This window comes from Rutilus rutilus, assembly GCF_951802725.1.
Source record: "Rutilus rutilus genome assembly, chromosome: 1".
NCBI classification, from domain to species: Eukaryota; Metazoa; Chordata; class Actinopteri; order Cypriniformes; family Leuciscidae; genus Rutilus; species Rutilus rutilus.
Window position 1 is genome coordinate 28,849,072 of NC_140209.1, and position 24,443 is coordinate 28,873,514.

Below are 24,443 nucleotides of genomic sequence, written 5' to 3' on the forward strand. Positions count from 1 at the left end.
TATGCATTTTGAAATTTAGTGTAAAAAGTTGTCAATAAATGGCATCTTTATGACAAAACCGGTGTCTTCATTTTACAGTACACAAAATTAATGCAGTAATCCATATTACAGTAAATAATAAAATAATAAATAAAATATTTGTGGTGATGAAACAGTACTGTGATTAATACATGTCAAAATGTTTACAGTATTTTTAAAGTTACTGTGATTAAATTTATAGTAAGCATACTGTGAAATGAACTACAGCAACTTACTTGCTAATTGCTGCCAGCAAGTTACTGTACATTTCACAGTTTTCTGTTTACAGTGCAGCAACAAGTATTTCATGATCACAGCAGAGAGAGATGAGATGAAGAGTTACAAGAACACAGTTGAAGAGTTTGATCCAACTAAATACTGCAAACGTGGTTTCTCCACTGTATGGATCTTCATGTGTATCTTCAGGTGACTTTTAAAAGAGAAACTCTTTCCACACTGATCACACATGTGCGGTTTCTCTCCGGTGTGGATCCTCTCATGTGTTTTCAGATGTGCTGACTGACTGAATCTCTTGTCACAGTGTGAACACTTGAAAGGTTTTTCTCCCGTGTGGATCCTCTCATGTCTTTTCAGATGTTGTGACAGACTGAATCTCTTGTCACAGTGTGAACACTTGTAAGGTTTTTCTCCAGTGTGGATCCTCTCATGTCTTTTCAGATGTCCTGACTGATTGAATCTCTTGTCACAGTGTGAACACTTGTTAGGTTTTTCTCCAGTGTGAATTATCTGGTGCAGTTTTAAACAGTTCACTGAAATAAAAGTCTTCTCACACTCAAAGCACACATACTCTCTTACATCAGTGTGTATTTTCTCATGTCTTTGTAAAGATTTCAGCACTGAAAAACTCTTTCCACATACAGAACATGAATGTGGCTTCTCCTTTGTATGAACTGTCAGGTGTGTCTTCAGGTTTGATGCCAAAAGAAATGTTTTGCCACATTGATCACATGTGAACAGCTTCTCTCCGGTGTGAATCCTCATGTGATTTTCAAGACTTTGTTTGTATGGGAAACTCTTCCCACATTGATCACATGTAAATGGCTTTTCTCCAGTGTGAACTCTTATGTGAATCTCAAGACTTTGTTTGTATGGGAAACTCTTCCCACATTGATCACATGTAAATGGCTTTTCTCCAGTGTGAACTCTCATGTGAATCTCCCGATTTTGTTTGCATGTGAAACTCTTTCCACATTGATTACATGAGAACGACTTCTCTCCAGTGTGAACTCTCATGTGAATCTCCCGATTTTGTTTGCATGTGAAACTCTTTCCACATAGATTACATGAGAACGACTTCTCTCCAGTGTGAACTCTCATGTGACGCTCAAGATTTTGTTTGTTTGATAAACTTTTTCCACATTGATCACATGTGAACGTCTTCTCTCCAGTGAGAACTCTCATGTGAGTCTCATGATTATGTTTGTTTGTGAAACTCTTTCCACTCTGAGTGCAGGTTGTAGATTTCTTGGCTCTTCTTTTCTTTAAAAATGTGCTTTTAGTCTTTGAGTGACTTAAAGGTTTTTCTCCAGGTTTGACATGATGTTTCTCCTCCTTCACTTCACTCAGTTCTTCACTCTCCTCCTTCACTTCACTCAGTTCTTCACTCTCCTCCTTCACTTCACTCAGTTCTCCACTCTCCTCCTTCACTTCACTCAGTTCTCCACTCTCCTCCTTCACTTCCATCAGGTCTGAAATGAAATAAAAAAGTTTGATTCCATTTTCAGCAAATCAAAAAATTCAAAAAGAGAAATATGAAGTGAAAGGCCATGAGGCCTGATGTAATCACTTTCCAAATTTGTATCCAATTGTATTTTTGCCTTTTTGTAAATTAATTATACGTCCCTGAAACTTTTCATGAATGAGGTACATTGATATTCCAATTATTATTTTAAAAACATTATAGGCACACATCCTGTCTCTCTGTAGTGAAAACTATTAAATAAAATGTGATCACTAACAAGATAATATAACGTGATATTTGTTATATCTTTGTCTTTTATATAACACAATGATACATGGAGACGATTGCCTTGTTAACTCATTTCTGTTTACTGGGAACTCAGTCTTCTTTTACATTCAACACAACATACAAGGGGGTGAACTAGAGCGCCCTCTAGTGCACAGACATATTAAGTGCATATATCACATATTCCTCCCCACATAGTAACATACACTTAATAAGAACATGAACAGTGTTTTTTTTTTACATCTCTCTCTCTATATATATATCTATATAGCATGCTTGACACAATTATACTCCTGTCTAATACAGTACTTATAGTAATGCCAAAAATATAGAACATCTGTGATTAAACACTATAATCATTCAGTGGACTGTGTTGTGCTTATTCTTTTAAACTAACCTCAGAGCCATGACTGTCAAAATGTATACAAAAGAATCAACTTATACCACCAGGGCTAAACCGTATTGGGGGCTTAATGGCACGTTCCGGGTTTCTCTTAGACTCTTTGTGTGGAGTGCGTAACACCTCCCCTGTTTCACTTGGGAATGAATCCACAGGTTGTGCTGACCCAGTCCGGATTGGATTGAGACTAGGCGGTGATGTTTCTCCTGACCTGGAATATTCACAAAGATCTGTCAGATTCCCCTCAGGAACCTCAATGACCTCTGGTCCAATCTCATCTCCATTGTTACAATTAGTTAGACGTGCCAACATCTGATCAACGTGACGTCTCCAGTGAACTGAAAGTCCCACATCGACAGTGTATGATACAGGGCCTGTCTTTGCTGAAACAACACCAGGCGTCCACTTCTTTCCCCTCCGATTATCACAAACCAATACTTTGTCACCCACGGAAAATGTTCTGTCTTTAGCACACACTTGACTTTGCTGGCACAGTTTGATTTGTGCTTTTTTCCACCACAGAGGCAACATTAGGCTTTAACATATCCAAGCGAGATTGCAACCTGCGGTGCAGAAACAACATGGCAGGCGATTCCTTTGTGGTGGCGTGCGGGGTGTTTCGATACGCCAGTAGAAAGGTGTCCAGCCTTTGTTGAATTGGAGTTGGCCCCTTAGAACAACGTAGTGCCCGCTTAAATGTCTGAACCAAGCGTTCAGCCAAGCCGTTCGTAGCTGGGTGAAAAGGTGCAGAACGTGTGTGTGTCAGTCCATTAGTCCTGAGAAATGTCAGGAACTCCTCCGAGGTGAACTGAGGCCCGTTATCACTAACCAGCACTTCTTGGAGTCCATAACGACTAAATAATCCCCTCTGCACCTGAATGGTCTTGGTAGACGTAGTTGACTCCATTACACACACCTCTGGCCACTTGGAGTGAGCATCCACCACTACCAAGTACATGTGTCCTTCAAATGGACCTGCAAAGTCCACATGTATCCATTGCCAAGGTGATTCTGACCACTTCCAAGTGTGTAATGGTAATGGACCAGGAGCTTTTTGCATCTGCTTGCATGAGTGACAGGTTTTTGACAAATATTCAATTTGAGCATCAATACCAGGCCACCAGACATAGCTACGAGCAACTGCCTTCATCCTTACGACACCCGGATGTCCAGTGTGCAGCTCTGCCAGTACCCTGGCTCTCAGCTTAGGAGGGATGAGCACTCTCTAACCCCACATGAGGCAACCCTGTTGCGTAGTCAACTCATCTTTCCTGTTCACGTACGGGGTGAGCACATTATTTGCATCTGTGACTTGTGAAAAACGTCCCGTTGCCACCATCTCCATTACTTGTGACATAGTGGAGTCAGACCTTGTTTCTTTACAAACATCTGAACACAGCACTGGCAAATAATCAAGATGCTTTACTTGAAGCAACTCCACTGTGTCCCGCTTCACTCGAGGTGCAGTTGGCAGAGGTAGACATGATAACCCATCCGCATTACAGTGGTGTGCACCGACTCTATACTGGATATCGTAATCATAAGCTGCCAACAGCAAAGTCCAGCGCTGCATACGAGCCGCAGCCATGGATGGAATAGCTTTTGTTGGACTGAAAACTGTTGTCAGCGGACGGTGGTCCATAAGCAATGTAAACTTCCGCCCGTAAAGATGTCAATGTTCTCGAGGCAAAGGCTATTAGTTTTTCCAGCCCGTCTGGTAGGATGTGTGAGATGACGGCGCCCACACCGTATGGTGATGCATCACAGGCCAGTCTGATTGGTAACTGTGGATTATAATGTGTCAATACGCTTTGCGACAGCAAACATTTTTTTACCTTGTCGAACGCATCCTCACACTCAAGAGACCGCAGCCACTGCTTTCCTTTACACAGAAGAGCATTGAGGGGTGCTAATACTGATGCAAGATTAGGGATAAATTGACTGTAATAGTTTATCTAGTCCATCGCCCTTTGAAAAATTGCAGGAGCTGAAGCAATACCAAATGGTAAACGATTGTAACAGAACAGCCCCTTTGACGTGGTGATAGTGAGACATTTGCATGAGCTTTCTGCCAAGGGCACTTGTAAGTAAGCATTTGAGAGGTCCAGTTTGGTGAAGCGTTGGCCCCATGCCATTGATTAGAATGAGTCCTCTATTTGTGGAATCGGGTAACGTTCAACACAAAGGGCCGGATTCACTGTCACCTTAAAAACTCCACAAATCCTCACATCCCCATTCCTTTTAACAACTGGTACAATAAGGGTAGCTCATTCGCTGCATGTCATAGGGTAGATGACCCCCAGCTCCAATAGGCGATTTATTTCTGCCTCCACTTTCGGCTTCAGTGCATAGGGGACATTGTGTGCTTGACAAAATCGTGGCTGAAACTGTGGTATGAGTGACACTGTAGCCTCAATACCTTTTAGCAAGCCCAGTCCTTTCCTGAAGACATTTTTGTGCTTTGCCAGCACTGTTTCCATTGAACCTTTACCCACACTCTTAATTCCACGCCAGTTCGGCTTCATTTTCTTGAGCCACTCCCTCCTGAATAGTGGTGGGGCATCTCCTTCCACGACATAGAGTGGTAATTTTGTCTTCTGTTTGTTCATTGTCACTTTGACTACGATGACCTCTACTGGAGACACAGTGTGTTTGTCAAACACTTTTGCAGCAGCAAAGAAAGCTAAAGTGAAGTGAGATCAGGGGCCGTATTCACAAAGAATTTTAAGGCTAAAAGTAGCTCTTAACTGGCGAATTTAGGAGCAACTCCTAAAAATAATGGGCATGTCACTCGTAATTTTAGGACTCCTAATATTTTTTGACTAAGAGTAATTCACGAAGCGTTTTAGCCCTAAAAGTAGCACCTAAGCCTGGGACAGTTTAAAAGAAGTCGAGAGGACTCCTAACTCACTAAGACCTATTCACAAACCGCTTTTTGTGGCATTTCACGTTGCAATGTTTTGAAATGCGTACGCGGTGGCTACAGGAGCTTCCAATCGCGAGGGAACAATTTTGCATTGTAGGCACAATAACGCCACCAACAACAACCAAAACTATAGGCTACTCATTGCATGTAAACTATTTGTAACGTTTCATTGTGAATCAAATTAAAATGTTCTTCTCTTTGCAAACGTAGGCAGTGACAGATTAATTCGATAATGTTGCAAAGATATCGCATCAATCCATATGTTTCATTAGGCTACTAGGCTATTTGTTTTGCCTTACTCTTTATTCATTTAGGCTATTTATTCAGTTATTCATCATCTTCCGTCCTTCGCAATACTTGTATAGCGCACGCATTCTCAGACCTGTCACCTGTCACTCATCATCGTAGTGGAGGTGTTTGGAATCATTCCCGCGTTACAATCATCAGCCAATCAAGGTGGTCACTTCAGTCATGCTCGTGCATGAGTAATGACGTCATCCATAGCAACGAAGACTCACTCTTAGTTTAGGAGTTGTCATTTTTCTTTACTAAGAGTAGGTCTGAAAGGCGTTGTGAATAACTTCTAAGAGAAAACTCCTAACTAAAATCTTTTAGTGCGATTTAGGAGTACTCCTAGTGGTAAGATAAAATGCTTTGTGAATACGGCCCCAGGTGTTGATGGTTTGATAATCATCATTAAATAACTTGTTTCACTGATGTCTTTGGAATCTAACATTTGTGTTGATCCATTAATAATTTCACATCACAAACCCTGTGTTACTGCAGCATGAGATCTAGCAATATTACAACAATCAGTTAGAAGACTTTTTCAAACATGAGCAAGAAAAAGTCAGTTTAATATGACACACACAGACATCAACAATTAGCGTATGAATCTCAACAATGGTGACAATCAAAAGTACCTTGCTGAAATGCATGCTGGGTACCAGCATAGTACAAAACTCCCAGCATGCATTGCAAAATGAATAAATTATGCAGCTGAATTGTCCTATAATTTAGTTTAATTCTAAATATTTGCTTTTATTTTTTGCTGTTGTTTTTGTTATGAATTAGTAGCTTTACAGTGATGTTCTGAATTGATCTGTTTATCTAAATATTTGTGATTGTCACCATTGTTGAGATTCATACGCTGATTGTTGATATATGTGTGTGTCAGCATAAGCTAATTTTTTTTTATCTCATGTTTGTTAAAAGCTTTAAACTGACTGTTATAATATTTCTGGATCTCATGCTGTAGTAACACAGAGCTTGTGATGTGAAAATATTAATGGATCAACACAATTGCTAGATTCCAAATACCTCAGTGAATCAGATTATTTCATGATGATTCTAAAACCATCAAGAGGTAACCATCATCACCTGATCTCATTTCACTTTAGCTTTCTTTGCTGCTGCAAATGTGTTTGACAAACACACTGTCACAGCAGCCAAAGAAAGGCAAAAGATGTAATAAGAGTTAAGAGCCCTAATAATGGAAACACTAATCACTGTTATGGTGACTTCAAATGAAACAGAGTTAAACCTCTGTTAATTCTCAATAAAAACTTCTGTAGACGTCTGACAGAAATAAAGTCAGTCTGGTTAGTAATAAGTGAAGCTGGTAATGCTGTTTGTGGAGTTGTTTAATCCTCCTCTGCTGAGATCTTCACAGATTTAATGTCTTCTTTTCTCTTCAGTCGATTTCATCTAAGCTGTGTCTGAAGTCAGTTGTAGTTCTTGTGTTTCTGCTCATCTCTTTTTCTCTTCTCTTCTTTCCTTCAGTGATTCTGCTTGTTAACAGGCTTATTAAGGCTGAAATGACTCCATATTTAATATACACAGACTTTGTGTCTCAGATAAGGTCCAGTTTTGGTTTATTTCTTTGCTCTTGGCTGACGTGTGGCATTGCTATGGCCAGCTTGTGGCCCAGATCTGGCAAACAGGAGCGGTCCAGTCAAGTGCCGTCATTCCACGCTGCATGTGGGCCAGATCCGCATTCCACAAGTGCCAGATGTGGGCCGAAACAATGTTGCTATGTGGGGTCGTGCCCAATGGTTTATGGGCTAGTCGTACATTGTAAAGTTATCTTGAAATCAAAGAAACTGCAGCTCCAGTGTCTAATTCCATTTCCAAGATTTCTCCCTCTACATTTGGCTTTAGACAGATTCTTTAGACAAATTCCTCCTTTCTAGACATCACATGCAGTGCCAGTTCCGTATCAGTAGTGTCATGTCACATTCATCTGATGCACTCTCTTTTTCTGTTGGGCACTTTTCATCCTCACTGACTTTAACTTTTTATATTCAGTCATGTGTTTTGCTTTAATTCTACAAACTCTGGAAATGTGGCCTTTTTTACCACAGTTGTGGCACTGCTGCTCTTTGAAATAACAATCTTTCTCATTGTGGTTCGTTTTTCCTCAACGGTAGCACTTGCTGACTCCTTGCTCTTTCAAGGACAGTGCATTCACTTTCAAAGAGCCACTTAACTGTTGAGATTCCCTCGTGGCCATTTCCATTTTCCACCGCGACTTGTTTCTCATCTGCAATGTCATTTGCAGCAACAAATTGTTCAAACCTTTCTATGTAAGTAGCCCACTGTTCGGCTGACTCATCAAAGGCATCCATATGACCGATAAACACAGCCATTTCGTCGGGTGTTGTTCTACGAGTCCACTACATTCATCAGATCTGCAGTATTCAGTAGCCAGCTCTCCCCGTCACACTAAACATGGGTTCAACAAAGATTATCCTCGTCGCCAATATGTAATATCTTTGTCTTTTATATAACACAAGGATACGCTTAGACGATTGCTGTGTTAACTCATTTCTGTTTACTAGGAACTCAGTCTTCTTTTACGTTCAACACAACATACAAGGAGGTGAACTAGAGTGCCTATAACACAATATTATCATTAAAATATACAATACTGCCATATTTTGACACCAACTTGTACACTGATATTTAATTTGTTACTAAACTTTTTAACTTATTAAGGGCCGGCCACACTAGGCTTATCCTTCCATTGAGTTCCCACAGCAAAAAAATGCTGTAAAATTTACAGAAACTTACTGCCAATTTTGGTAGCCACAGCCAGTAAACCTGTACATTTACAAGAGTACCGTAAACCATAAACTACAATTATTCTGTAAACCCAGCAAACCAAGAGCAGCTGTGAATGTACAGTTATTTACTGAAATCTTCACAGTATGTTAATAATGCCATGCACTGAATTAAAACCCAAGTTAACTAATTTCATTTGAGGAAACTGATTATCTAAAAATTGGTTAATTGCCATTAAATATTTATACTGAGAAACTTCACATGCGGAAAGTCTAGACTGACCGCGGCTTTAACTTGTTCTAATTTAACAATTTTGTATTAGTAGCCTATTATCTGTCCTACATGTTTCTCTCATCCCTGTTACTTCTGACATGATTTTCCTCCTTTCAAAAACAGAGTAGGCTATTTCTTAAAATTGTGGCACCCAGGAAGTGACATCATCTGGGCTCTTTCTACACATGATGGGAGGACAAGAAAATAATCTCAATCCATTGTCTGTACAAACTGTACAGTGTTGACCGGATACCAAAGTTATTATAAGAAGAAGAATCTCAATACATATGAATAACTTCTATAATTTATGAGAAATACAAAATTAGTTACTATTAATCCGAGTTTGCTCAAGTTATGATTACAACCATGTCAGCCATTCTGGAAAGTCCATAATACTTGATACAGTTTGGTGTTAACTGTTTATTGCTAAAATAATTGTAATAATAACTATATTGAAAAATGTCTAAAATATTGGCAACATTGTTGCAAAGAATTGTTAAACCATATATAAATATAACAAACATGTTTCTAACATGAATGTTCTTCAGCATCATGAATGAATGAAGAATAAACACCAACCTCTTTGTTCTTCAGTATCTTCAGTGTGTTTCATTCTGCAGGGTTCTGGATCACTCATGTCCCCACTTTCCTCTTTAATAAACTCAGTCTTTACTGATATCAGCTCTTCCTGATGCATTGCTGCTCGTCTTCACTTGTAGCCGATGGCGATGGGAATATTCCAGCATTTATTGGTGAATCTATGTGGGATGAGCTTCACTGATGATGTGATTGTTGTGGGAGGAGCTTCACTGATGATGAATTGCAGTGGGAGGAGCTGATCTGCAAAAATAAAAAATATATCAGTTACTGAGTTTGTTTTTGTACTAAATATCACATCTAAGCATTTCCCTTCTCGCAAACCGGTCTGATGATTTCCTGGCTATAAGAAGCCTCTCCCTTAGAAATACACGATGGGCTCTGATTGGTCAGCTTGGCCCAGTGTGTGTGATTCACTAACCTCCTAGTTCACGCTGTCCGGAAACGCCACGTCGGTTACCATAACCATAACAGTTGCATGTTCTCCGGTGTATTGTAAACACAGGCGTCAATATTGCCTCATCAATTTCAACCAGCATCAGACTTACAGTATATTAGTGGAGAGGAATCGAGCAGAACTTGTACACGAACAGCGGTTACAGGACGTTTCAGAACGGTATGTTTTTTGTAGATGTCTCATTATTTTGATATAGCCTACGCTGTTATTTGTAAATGCTAACGTTACTGCTTATGCTAATATGCTACTGTTTATGTTAAAACACAAAGGGATCCTAGGAGGGATTATTTGATCCTCTCTCTCTCTCTCTCTCTCTCTCTCTCTCTCTCTCTCTCTCTCTCTCTCTCACACACACACACACATACACACACACACACACACTCTACAAAACAAATGTAGCCAAATTATCTGTCGTCAGATTATGAGCACATTACTAGACTAACTATCATGGTTTAAACGCAACAAAGAAAATGTTTACATAGAAGTTAGAACCATGTTTAATGTAACGTTACCTGTCGCCATGATATAATTATTTTATGCCGTGTTTTCAGACTCATCCCTTGATAAAACATGAACAAATACATACAGTGAACTAGAGTGTTTGTATTATCTGACATACATTTGACAGTAATATATTATTTAGCCACAGCCACAAATCTAACACTAAACTGAAAAGGGTATTTTAGTTTTGCAATATAGCCTAACTGTATAAGAAACAGTGCAACAAATACATTTAGGAATATAAAAAAAATATATATATATAAAATAATCTCTTTAAAACTTAATATCCAGAAACAATTTTGTTAGATAAAAGGCATTACAGTTTTTAAATACGAATGTGCAACAGTAACTTGTAACAGTAACTAATTGAAACTTGCCGGCCCAGAAAGTTAGTAAAGACAAAGTTTAAAATAGTCCAAGTGACTACAGTGGCTCAACCATAAGTTTATCAAGCGGCGAGAATAGTTTTAGTACGAAAAAAAAAAAAAAATGTATTCAACTATTGATTTTCTTCTGTTTAGGCCTCTGAGTGAGTTCACGTAGTGTAATAGCGCAGCGATTCTGGGTTGTACGTCAGAGCGTAGGCTCACTATTGGCCGACGCTGGTCATGTGTGTGATGCGTGTGACGTACAACCCAGAAGCGCTGCTTATTTTTGGGTATAAAAAGTAGCCTATTCTCGTCGCTTGATTTTAATCCGTTTTAATTAGATAAACATGACACAATATAACATCGCAACTACATGAAAAGAGTGTTCACTGTTATAAAAAAAAAAAAAAAAAAACTGATTTGTGAGCTTTAGAGGAACTAAAGGTGTTGGTATAAACACAAAACACATGTGACAATTGTCATGCGGTGAAACTGGCCATCGTGGAACAGCTGTGTCGTCATCACAGCTCATGCAGCCGCTCTTGAGAAGCTGCGCTGGCTGAGTTCTCCGGCTACTCTCGAATCACTCTAGAGGTACTTTGATGGTATACGTCACAGTCACGTGGCGTCGGCACTGTATCAAGTTGGACAAAATTTCTAACCGGCATGCACTGCTTCAAGTCAGCCGCCGATCGGTCTGCGCAGAGCTGCATGAAGTCGAACAAGCCTGTAAACTTCGATGTGTCATATAATTTTAAAACAAACTTAGTAAACTTTGATTTTTGCAGATCAGCTCCTCCCACATCAGTCACATCATCAGTGAAGCTCCTCCCATATCAGTCACATCATCAGTGAAGCTCCTCTCACTGTAATTCTCCATTAAATGCTGAGATATTCCCATCAGCTACAAGTGAAGACGAGCAGCAATGCATCAGGAAGAGCTGATATCTGTAAAGACTGAGTTTATTAAAAAGGAATGTGAGGACATGAGTGATCCAGAACCCTGCAGAATGAAACACACTGAAGATACTGAAGAACAAAGAGGTTGGTGTTTATTCTTCATTCATTCATGATGCTGAAAAACATTCATGTTAGAAACATTCAAGCACTTCTTCACATTTAGATAAACAGTTGAACTATGAAATGGTACAAAATGTTCTTGTTTGTTTACAACAATTAATTGTTATATTGATTGTCAACATCAGGTCTAACTAAATATTTAGCTCTTTTATTTTACATTTATAACTGGCTCACATTTTTTTTGCAACCATGTTACCAAACATTTTGACATTTCTCAATATAGTTTGCTAGCCTGGTTCTACCAGACTCTTGTACATTTCATTTGTACAGAGAGTCTGGCCTCGCTCCATTGAGAAACGTTTACTTCCTTGAAGGCGGGTTCTCTGTTAAAGTTCAAAACTATTGGATCTGCCCAGAGTCACTCAGGATCTGCCATAACCAATCGCTAACGTGTGGTCGTCCGAATGATCAGAGGATTATGTTTAGAATAAGATGTCTGTCTTTTATAAAGTTTATAAAGCGACGAGAATACTTTTTGTGCGAAAAAAAAAAAAAAAAAAAAAAACGACTTTATTCCACTATTCATTTCCTTCTCTCTGTTCCTCGAGTCTTGATAAAGCAGCGCGTCTGTGTGTTGTACGTCACACGTAGGCTCACTATTGGCCGACGCTAGTCATGTGTGTGATCACATCAACGTCATCGTTCTCAGCCACTCCCTCTATTCGCTGATTGGTCCTACAAAAAATTTGATTCTGGAAACCTAAGAATATACAGCAGTCCCAGACGTAGTACTGAAGGAAAATGAAATTGAGCGGAAGTACGTAGGAGGGCGGAGCCAGGCTAATAGTTTGCTGGGTATCGACACAATTTTCGATTAGATTTCTATTCACAAGCTTGTGATTCAATATCGATTGTTTTTGATATACTGTATATCAGATTAAGTACATGGCACATGTTCTTAAGGAAAGAAAATCTCTCAAATAATGCTGTAAACTACACATGGGAATCAGTTGGTAATACACTACTATAATAGTGAAGGCTAAAATTTACTGATTTATATACAAACACTTAAATTACATTCAAGGATGTTTTTCATAATAATAAAGTCATACTAACTTTAAAATTACATAATATTTTTACACATTTAAAAATGGCTGTCATAAAAACTTTACAGATTTATTCAAACATGCATTAAATATTGAACATTAAAAATTATAATGCATATGTAATGTGGTGCATATGTTTATCAACATGCTCCTCTCTAGAATTGATTTTTCTAGCTGACTAACGAGTTATGGTCACTGAATATGGTTTTCTTTTTTGTATGATTTATTTATTATTTTTATGATACAGGGTGTAAAGAAAATAAGTAAACAACCAAACAAATAAATAAACAGGTAATAAAATAATAATAACAAAAAAGGTAAAGGACAAAAGTGGAAAAAAAAGGAAGTAGTAAAATAAATATAAATACATTCTAATCATAGACAGTATATAAACTGGACACAGCGACCCCATAGGTTTCAATGGAGACAAGTGAAGTAAGTCAGAAGCTCTCACTTCCTGATGGTCGAGCGTACTGCGCAGACTCAAACTGAGCTTGACGACATAGATGTGACGTGAGCAACCCGTCTGTCTTCTAGTAGCTGTGCCAAGCGAAATCTGAATCATTCCCTTCCGAAACTTGCAGAGATGGAGAGTGTGAGTAGGAGCTGTCCATGAGCTGGAGCAGGAGAAACTTTTGCTAAGTATTCTGATTAATTATTTTGACATTTTGCCTCCACGTCCCTCCGATTGCTCGCAAGCTTCTCCTCCTGTCCATACGGTAATTCTCTACTGTGCGACAGAGAGTCGCGTGGTTATGACACAATCGTTAGCCTATTTGTACAAAAACTGCATCTACGGGGCCATAACGTAAGATACAAGGTAATGGAGCCTTTTATACATTGTCGTGTTTCTTTAGAAATAACTAATGTCTTTAAACGCCTCAGATGTAAAGTTATTCGCTGTCAAAGTGACGCCAAAATGAATGGGAGTCAATGGGATGCTAACAGCAGGTGGGGGTCCGCTAATCAATAATTATGTCATGTTACGGTAATGATAATTTTTTATGGACTTCATCTAAAAAATGTAAATAATTATATAGGAATTTAAAAAAAAATCTTCTAAAAATAATGGTTATAGTAAGTTCAGACCTTAATCTTATGTGCAAAAAGAAAATTGGCTTCAAGGGCATTAAAAAAATTCAATATAAAGCAGCACACTTATTGTTCTTCTTAAGTTTTCTTATTATTAAGTGTGCTTGCTGAAAGCAGCACACTTATTGTTCTTCTTAAGTTTTCTTCTTCTTATTCTTATTATTATTATTATTCCCGGGAGAAAATTTTTGGCCAGCTCCTGCGCCTAGGCCCTTTGAGACAGAGACACCGTTCCAACTTTAAAACGTACGGTCAGCACCGGTGTAAGTTGCTCGCGAAGATGACATAGTGGATTGAACAGAAAGCGAAACTAAAGTTTCACAGGTCACAAATTTGGTCTGAACTTCACGAAACTAGACGTACATGATCCTTGGACCAAGCCTCACAAAAGTTACTAGAAGGATTTTTGATTTTCGGAAGCGTTTGCCCGTCACAGCCAAACGAAATCGGCGGCGTAGTCGCCAAAACAGGAAGTAGTTAATATTTCAGGAACGCTGTCACGTATCGAAACCAAACTTTGTACATTAACTCTAGTCTCCAATGTGAGGATGTACAAGATAAAATAAAAAAATAAAAACATTACAAAATTTTACATTATTTGGCAACCCCCCCCCCCCCCCCATTTTTAACGGTTATTGTTGTGAATATTACATGTACTATTTTTGATGATTATAATTTACCTCAGTGAATGCAGCCAGCTTAGCTTGTTTGTGAAGTAAAGTGATTTTATTTTAGGTAGTTGTAAAATAGTGCAATATAATTGTAAATATATAATATAATAATACAAATTAAAATATGATGTAGTCTTATATATATTTATGTTATATCATAATCTGCGCGACTTTGCTTTTGATGACGTTTGCAGGGCGTTTTAAATGAGCAGTTATTGTCAGTGAAGTCCACTTCAACTGATATACCGTGCTCAGGGAGTAGGGGAGCAGTGAACACTGCGTATGGACCCTGTCGAATGGAACGCACCTTAGATGTGTAAAAACAAGTGGAAAGCGCGAAAAACAAGCTTGCTCTCCCGTGGCGTCTGTCGTTGCTATGCAAGTTATGCAACCATGAACTGCGCTCTCCATGATGACAAGGAAGTATCAGCAAAAGATTAATTGATTTCTAGCCCTTGCATTAGCTTTACTACTAGATATATTTATGGAGATGAAAAATAATAAGGCTGTTCAGCTGTTTGGCCGAGCATTCAATGTTGTTACGCTGCGAGCTGATCAGTTGGTTCGTTGCTGCCGCGCTCTATCACTCGCACACCATAAAGAGCAAATTGTTTTTTAATGTTTCAATTTGGTGATTAAAATGACATAATTTGGAAGCGGATCATTTCTTCACAAACAGCTCATTATGACTCAATGTTAGAATGCTGCATCTACACTCGATAGTGTGAATTAGTTCAGCGCAACGCAGACCACTGCATTGACAGCGTGAAACATGATCTGTCTACGGCCAGGGCTCAGCGAAAGACAGAGAATGCCGGTCCAGCGCTGATTGAAGAATTAAATTCGAAAATAAAAGACAGCTTGACATCTTTTTTCTCGCATCTGTGAATTTATTTTTTAATCATTTGCTCTGAGATGAAGCGAATATATTTGTGCGGGAATTTCTCGCTCTATAAAAGCTAACCTTGCGGGAATGTTTTAAATTATGCGCAATCCCCACATTCCCACACCAAAATTCAAGCCCTGAAATGGCAGCGGGATGTGTAACTCTCGCATATGGCGCATATGTCATATAAAGTTAGGCAAGGCCAAACAGCGTTATCCATGTTGTTGCGATTGCATCGCTAGAATAAGCTAATAGTGAACTGATAGCGTTTTTCATTTAATTACAATATGAGGACTGACGGTAGGCTATAAAAATCAGTGTTTCTTTGTAGGTGATGACAACCATCTTGACAGCAGCAATCAAAGCATCGCTAATTACGGTAGACCTTAATTTGAGATAGTAAATTTGTTCCTAATCAAAGGGAACACTCAACCACAGAACAGCTGGGTGAGTTTTGTATTGGCTTATTGGATACAGTAAATTAAGACTGTCAACTTCTTTTCAATACTATTTCATCACCCAAAACACTCCCACTCTCTGCTGTATATTCATAACCAATTATTTCAAAACCAACAACCAAGCCACATAAACAACGCCATTGGCACTAGTCTACATTGCAGACATGTCTCTTAATGCACATGAATTTTCACCTTTTTGCACAATCTTGAAAAAAGTACTATTGTTGAAATTCTCAGATCAAGCAAACTTCAACGCACCCTTATCCACTACCTGCTAACGTTAGTGAACCGCACCCGAGCAAGCACACTTTGCAGTTCCCCCGGAAATGCATTTTTCTAGTTGAATTTTAATGCCAATTTTAAATTTAATTTTAATGGCAATAGCTCATTTTCATTACCATTAGTGAAATAACTGAACATAAATATATAAGCTTGATAAAAATGATAATTCTAGAAGAAAATTTCAGTTGGCACTTAGAGGCTTTTACATCTGAAGTCTTCATTATATTTATATTTATAATATAATATATACACACATATTGATATATTCAAATGGATCATGCATAAGAAATGGATCCTATACATGTAAATACAAACATATTATATTTATAAATAAGCCAACACAGGGAATGAGTATCTTGTTAATTCAAATTGTATTCTAAAATAAAACTATATACACGTTTACAGATTGTGAGCCCTACAACCTACTGCCACCTGAATGCTGCTGTGCCAATTCTGATTTACGAGGTGAGACGCAGTCCATGTCAGAAATAACGCCAAGAGAACGCACATTCCAGCATGCGATGGAGGTGTATGCGACAGTTGCAGGATGACGACCAGGTCGCGTCTGCCGTACACGCGAACCTTGCCGAGCAACAACAGCACTCTTAAGGACAGAGTGCTCCCGAGTTGCCAGTCGTGGAGGCTGAATGTTAGACGTCATAATGGAGAGATGAGATGAGTAGAGAGCGCCCGGGCAAAAAAATTAAGTGAAAGGATGTGTGCCCTGGTCAAACTTCCACCTCTGCACTCAATGCTACAGATTCCAACGGAACACAGGTGTGTGACGGTTGGTGTAGTTATGAGTTGCCCCACAGTGACCAGCTGACTAGGTGTATTGCCCCGTGACCATTGGCAAGGTGCTCTTCTGCTCATCGGGCGGCTGAGACAGACCTACTCGGGTGCCGTGACACAAAGCGCGCTCTGATACTCAGCATACCAGACCCTGCTGCCGGGCTAGCAGGGTGGACTGGGTTTCGTCTGGTCTCTCGCCTTTGACCTGGCTGGCTTGCTTGCTTGAAGCTACCAGGGGTACAAGGTCCCGCCAGCTTAGCTCTCAGGGTCATTGGGACTCACAAGCTGTTCCGCCACGACAAGGCACCAGTCCATGGAACAGAACAAAGTATTAAGTGCACTTAAAACTGAATTCTAAACATCAATGTAAAATTACAAAGCACTAGCTGGAATGGGAAATGTTAATCAGACATATTAAAGATTGCAGAGTCTGTATGTATGCTAAAAAGTAGAGAGTCATGTAATCATGTTCGGTGAAGAGAAAGTTTTTTTTTTTTTTTTTTAAGTTTGATGAAATACAAGGTGTCTTCAATCCACCTAGAGTGTGATGGGGGATGGAATATGTTTTTTCTGAGGTAAATGTGACGTTACATGACATATTGTTTACAAGACGTCTTTCTGTGGTTGAAACACTAATTAAGCAATTACATCAGACATGTTACGTGTTTAGATGAGTTTTACTGTATGTTTTTACATGTCTTCAGATGTCCATGTTTATTTTGTGCTGTCACTGATATTAAAGAGGAAATGATCAGTTCGACTGTGTGCTTCTGTCACACCACATTAAACAGCACCAAAACAGTATTTATTTTTTGAATTTCGTAATAAAATGGACGTAATTTCAAACCTTAGACTTTGTTTCATATCAAAAGTAACAAAGCATAAAGATCATTGCGATTTATTGGATGGATCTGCGCTACAATGTTCCGTTCATTCATCAACTGAAAATAGGATAGACTAATCGATTCTTGGGATTTAAGAATCGATATCTGTTCGTAAAAATGAGAATTGATTAAAATCGAAAATCAATATTTTTTACCTAGCCCTAAAAAAACAGTAAACTGTATTAAGTAAATAAGCTTTCCAGAATCCCAAAATGGCTGACAGGGATGTAAACCTAACCTATTTATCAGTTTTCCTGTAACCAAAGAACAGTAACCAGAAGAGTCTCCGTTACCGAAACTTAAACACAAAAAAAACGACCTTACTTACTATTAATAAGCAGTAAATTAGGAGTTTGAGGCAAAAGTTGTAGTTAATAGTGAATGTGTTCCCCATACTGAGGTGTTACCCATATTTCATCAAATTAAAAAATTGTATTTATGAGCATTTTTCATAATAATACACACAACGTTTTTCATTCACTTTTTTAAAAACCTTTTTTTTTGTATATACAGTACAAAACATTATTCAGTTCAAAATAATTATTTTGTATGTAGCCTATTAAATCTCCTGCTGTTTATGATGTCATCTGTTATAATAAACAACAGTTAAGCTAAAAAAGAAAAACAGTTCTTAAATTGAAAACGTCTTGGCACTGTGGGCCCTATCTTGCACCCAGCGCAATTGATTTTGTACACCGACGCATGTATCATTCCTATTTTTCACCCGTGCACAGCAGACTTTTCCCTCCACAGACACACGTCGGTTAACTAAGAAATACATTTGCGCTCCCCGGGGCGGTTCAGCGCAAAGAGGAGGCGTGTTCCGGCGCAAACGTTCCCTCATGCTATTTTACAGGTTTAGAAAACAATTCCGCCACTGACCGAAAAAACCTAGTTTAAAGTCAGTGGCGTGTTGCGCATGTTATTCATATGCTAATTTAAGGGCGCATGCTTGGCCATAATCAATGTAACGTGTGCACAACGTGCATTCTCCCTGCTGTTGTTAGACTTTACAACCAAAGCTGTTCCCAGTAGACCAGTCACCAAAATACACTGTTATTACTGTTATCACCTGTGTGAAATATTACATGTAACATGTGCAATATTATGTGCCATAGTATTCACAATTAAGGGCAATACCACTTTAAAATATTACCTGAAATGCGTATTTTAATTTATCCCCCCTAGGGTTGTGCCGATGGACGATATCATCGTCCATCGTGATGGCTGACCGACATCACGATGGTGAGCCACCATCGTGATGCCACGCCCCCACCCTGTGAGACCAGCCCACTGAGCCCAGTCTCACGGCAGTTCGTGTTCGTGTGTACACCAGTGGTTGGGAACCTGGCTCGCGAGCCACACCTGGCTCGCAAGGTCTCTCACCCTTTACCAACGAACGATAAAAAATTTAAGACTTGTGTGTTCAGTGCTGTTCGCGAGTGTCACGAGTCATCACAGCAATCAACTAACCGCTTACGTTTCTGTGGTAACCTAACAGTTACAGCTCCTGCACTGGGATTCAAGCAGCTGCTGCTTGTTTAAGGTGATGAAAATCATTTTAGAACAGCAGCGAAAATGTAAAAGTAGGCAATATAAACTTTAATATATCCTTTTATTGAAACAGGTGCTTTACTGTTTTAAAGCGACATTTCGAAACATTTCACCCGCTGGCCGCTTGTACTTTCACTTTTGCCGCAGAGACCCTTTATGTCCTATAAATGTGTCGTATTGTTGATAATCCGCGCAGATTTCAGTTGACGATTCTGTTTAAAGTTATTAATAATAAAACATGACTGAATGAGAAAGAAAAGAGCAGGATGTGCTTTATATTGAAAAGAAATATTAAAAGCGCGATAAGTCGCGAAAGAAACCTGAATTGTACTGACGGGATGCTGTGCGCGCTCCGAGCGCAACACGGACAAGCATATAGTCTTTGTCTTCGGTTGCGAGCCTAAACGGCCAAATAAACATATAAATATTTCAAAATGCCAAGCCGAGTATTCCCGTGGCGTAAACACAGTAGAAGTACTCTCTCTCTCTCTTCGTGATGGTCAGCGCGATTCCGTAGCACCCCCCCCTCCCCCCCGACGATATCATCGTCCATCGCGATGTTTTACTGTAAACATCGTCAACTGCCAATTTAGGGGACATCGCCCAACCCTAATCCCCCCCCCCGTATATATACTGTATATACTGTTATTATAGTATGTGTATATTCTCTTTTTTATTTTTTTTGCATTTATTTTTATTTCTTAATTTTTGCTGCTATAACACAGAAATTTCCCCACTGTGGGACGAATAAAGGTTTATCTTATCTTATCTTATCTTATCTTATCTTATCTTACACTTTGATTCTCTCATCTACACAGAAGCAGCAGTTTTCATTTTTGCAAATCATACATTACGATAGTTAGATAGATAGATAGATAGATAGATAGATAGATAGATAGATAGATAGACAGTTTATTATAAAAGCATACATCTAGCTTACACATTTACCCAAATTATCATACGCCTGTTTAACCGAAGTTCATTTGGGTGTGTTTCTCCATCCCCAATGTCACTTCTTCGTCTTCTACGGCCCTGACAAGAACGTCGGTCACTTCGGCTGTGAACCGCTCCTGTCGTGCGTCTGGCAAATCCACCGTTATAATAGGAATCCGCTATAGAACAAGCGCGCCTGCTCTTAAAGGGAATGTGAGATGACGCTCTGATTGGTTTATTTCAGGTTATGCCCAAACCACACCTATGAATAATAAAGCTACTTCAGACCAACCCATTTTAGATTTGCGTCGGGCGCAAGAGTCATTTATCCTGCCGGTATAATAGCAACAGCGCCCAAGACCCGCCCACAAAGTTACTTGCGTTTAGCGCTTGATACTTGCGTTTCAGACCGTTAAAATAGGGCCCTGTATGTTTAATGTGTTTATTACATTAGATAAGTGTGTCATTGATCAAATAGTTTAATAGTTCTCTTGACAGAAACATGGGATTTGTACCTATAATGTTTTAAAAGTAATTATGGGAAGATCTATGTTCCTCATTCATGGAGATTTTCAGGGACATGCGTATTTAATTCATAAAAACTCATCAAAAATGATGGGAATATTTTAGGGCTCACTTTATGTCCTTTCACTTAATAATCATATTTCTCTCTTTGAATTTTGATGTACTGAAAATGCAATTAAACTTTTTTTTTTTTTTTCAGAGCTGATGGAAGTGAAGGAGGAGAGTGGAGAACTGAGTGAAGTGAAGGAGGAGAGTGAAGAACTAAGTGAAGTGAAGGAGGAGAGTGAAGAACTGAGTGAAGTGGAGGAGAAACATCATGTCAAACCTGGAGAAAAACCTTTTTTAAAGAAAAGAAGAGCCAAGAAATCATTCACCTGCACTCAGTGTGGAAAGAATTTCCCAACCAAACAAAAACTTGAGCGTCATATGAGAGTTCACACTGGAGAGAAGCCTTTCACATGTGATCAATGTGGAAAAAGTTTATCAAACAAACTAAATCTTGAGCGTCACATGAGAGTTCACACTGGAGAGAAGTCGTTCTCATGTGATCAATGTGGAAAGAGTTTCACATGGAAACAAAATCTTGAGATTCACATGAGAGTTCACACTGGAGAGAAGTCGTTCTCATGTAATCAATGTGGAAAGAGTTTCACATGCAAACAAAATCGGGAGATTCACATGAGAGTTCACACTGGAGAAAAGCCATTTACATGTCATCAATGTGGGAAGAGTTTCCCATACAAACAAAGTCTTGAGGTTCACATGAGGATCCACACCGGAGAGAAGCTGTTCACATGTGATCAATGTGGCAAAACATTTCTTTTGGCATCAAACCTGAAGACACACCTGACAGTTCATACAAAGGAGAAGCCACATTCATGTTCTGTATGTGGAAAGAGTTTTTCAGTGCTGAAATCTTTACAAAGACATGAGAAAACTCATTCTGGTGTAAGAGAGTATGTGTGCTTTGAGTGTGAGAAGACTTTTACTATAGCGATATGTTTAAAACGGCACCAGAGAATTCACACTGGAGAAAAACCTTTTAAGTGTTTACTCTGTAACAAGAGATTCAATCGGTCAGAACATCTGAAAAGACATGAGAGGATCCACACTGGAGAAAAACCTTACAAGTGTTCACACTGTGACAAGAGATTCAGTCACTCACAACATCTGAAAACACATGAGAGGATCCACACTGGAGAGAAGCCGCACACGTGTGATTAGTGTGGAACGAGTTTCACTATTAAAAGTCACCTGAAGATACACATGAAGATCCATACAGTGGAGAAACCACATCAACAAAGCCTGTGATCACATTGAGAATCAAGTCTGAAGATTCACATGAGAGTTTACACTGGGAAGAAGCGGCTCAGGCTTTCACTCTGAAATCACATCTGCTTCTGATTCTGAAGAAAGACCATTTAACTGTGATCAGTGCGGAAAACAGTTTCATTGGGCATCAAGTCCTGTAGAAACACCTGAAGATTCACACAAAGGAGAAGATTCATTCGTAATATTACAGCAGAAAAGACACGGCGATGTGTGTTTCAGTGCAGGAAGTCCTTTACTACAGACGATGAACTGAAAGACCGCCAGAAAATCCACACTGGAAAAAACAACACAGCATCAAGAGATTCAGTCTTTCTGAAACACATGGAAGGATTCACTGGAGAGAAACACATCAGAGTTTTATTGTTGATGAATTTGTATCACATCAGTTCTCTTTTTTGAAGGAAAGCAGTAGTTTTTTCTACTCTTCCATGCAAATGCAAGATATACTTTCTTGTATCTTTGAAACTGGACCTTTTTTTCTTCTCTTCTTCTCTTGAGATGCTTTGGCTCTTATAAGTTAGTAAAAATAGAGATCTGTCTCATTCGCTTTCACTTAATTCACTTAATGTTTGTATTTGCTTCAAAAAACTATTGATTAAACTCTTGATTAAATTGCTTATTTGATCACCAACTCATTGTTATTGTACATTTTTATCAATATAGCTTTTAAATGCCCAATAAATGATATTTCACCACACACGACTGACATTGAATGAGATTGCTGTCTGTCTACATTATTAATAGTTTAACCCTTGATATGCAGCAGACATGTTCACAAGTCCCTAAAGGCCAAGTCAAGTCTCAAGACTTTTATCTATTTTAAACAATAGTTCTTTCGTCAAGTTATTGTAATTAACAGTGTTGTGAAATATCAAAACTGAGTTCTATCAAATATCAGAACAGATCCACCTATACCATAAACTCCCCAAATGTGCTCCAGGCTCCCAAATTCAGCAGGCTGGACGTTACCCAGACAGCATTTACATCTGTGCCAGATCTGTTTTTGAATCAGCAGATTCAGTAGTCAGCAGTAGTCACACTCACTATGCAGATCTGCACCAACTTTTCGCCAGACTTGCCTGTAGCTTCCACAGTGACAGTCCGTCCGGCGCTGATCCGGGGCAGCTGCGCAGACCAGACGTGCTATAACTGAATCGAGTACACCCAGCGGGTGTGGGCCGGATACCTGACCGGACGCGCCACAACTAACGGAACACTTTTTTCCCGCATAAACCCGCAACTCTATCTGACAGGCATAAGAGTGGAAGACTGCAGGCTGCACCGTCTTTGTGATTATTGGTAATTGCATTATACAAGTAAAATTTAGTAAGTGCATTATAAAAGTAAAAAGTAAAGCTGGGTAGTATAGCCTAGGCTACAGTTAGCTGGTAGTATAGGTTATTTTAAATATCCACAACTAATGTGAACATAGGCTTTAAGGCTTAATCGGTGATCTTTGCTTAATATTCACTAAAATTGCTGAATATCGTGTGTTAGCTGCAAAATCGTAGCCATGTTAGCGCTACCCACCACCTACCAGCGGTGACCGGTAGTCTTTGATATTTTGAATAGAATAACGAGACACAAACCTGTATCTATTCAGTCGCGTTTACTCCCATTTATTTTTAATCACAGTGCTTCGGTAGCCTACACAACATAGGCTACGAACTTTTAGTCCAGAAGTGTGCACATTTGTAAATATGTATTCACACGCTTACATCATATTTCTTTAGATATAACAGATCGTCTCAGTTAGGTATGTAACCCTCGTTCCCTGAGTAGATAACGGAGATGTTACGTCAGTGACGATGAATGGGGTTTCGCTTAGAAAGCCTCTCACCTTCGAGTATACAAAACGAGCGAATGGCAAGAAAATGCCATGGGTCTGCGGAATTTGCATAGCGTAAGTCCGCCCCACGTCGTGGGTATATAGGGAAGTACGCTGGCAACATGCAGATATGTTTCTTCGCCGAGGAGCCGAGACTGAACTCCGGCGTTCCAGTGGTACAGCGGAAGTGGCAGGGAGACGTCTCCGTTCCCTACTCAGGGAACGAGGGTTACATACGTAACCGAGACGTTCCCTTTCGTGGTCACTACATTTTACATCAGTGACAACGAATGGGGTTCCCAGTCTAATCACGCCACCTCGGCTGTCTTCCAGTGCCCTGCGTAAGTCTGAGCTCCCTGTCGTGAGACTGGCACGGTACACTGGGAAGCATATCTCAGTGGAAATATGCAATCATGCCAAGGCCGAAGGGGGGGGACTTGGAATACACATATGACCCGGAGGGGCTGCATATGGAGTATCACTTAGAGGC

General features: G+C 39.4%; 2 protein-coding genes across 4 annotated transcripts; one reads left to right on the forward strand and one right to left on the reverse strand.

Moving 5' to 3' along the window:
• Positions 1-346: 346 nt before the first annotated feature.
• LOC311277926 (uncharacterized protein) lies at positions 347-9,820 on the reverse strand. Its single transcript, XM_084388407.1, has 3 exons — positions 9,686-9,820; positions 9,247-9,507; positions 347-1,727 (listed from the first exon to the last, which is right to left on the reverse strand). The coding sequence occupies exons 2-3, from the start codon at positions 9,362-9,364 to the stop codon at positions 358-360; spliced, it is 1,488 nt and encodes a 495-aa protein (XP_084244533.1). The 5' UTR covers positions 9,365-9,507; positions 9,686-9,820; the 3' UTR covers positions 347-357.
• On the forward strand, positions 9,702-22,836 carry LOC311277959 (uncharacterized protein). Of its 3 annotated transcripts, none has more exons than XM_084388464.1 (4): positions 9,702-9,880; positions 11,379-11,634; positions 16,511-16,570; positions 20,993-22,817. In XM_084388464.1, the coding sequence occupies exons 2-4, from the start codon at positions 11,517-11,519 to the stop codon at positions 22,015-22,017; spliced, it is 1,203 nt and encodes a 400-aa protein (XP_084244590.1). In that variant the 5' UTR covers positions 9,702-9,880; positions 11,379-11,516; the 3' UTR covers positions 22,018-22,817. The 3 variants fall into 3 exon arrangements, with proteins under 3 accessions (XP_084244590.1, XP_084244591.1, XP_084244592.1); XM_084388465.1 differs by having other exon boundaries at positions 11,384-11,634; XM_084388466.1 differs by lacking the exon at positions 16,511-16,570 and having other exon boundaries at positions 9,705-9,880; positions 20,993-22,836.
• Positions 22,837-24,443: the final 1,607 nt, after the last annotated feature.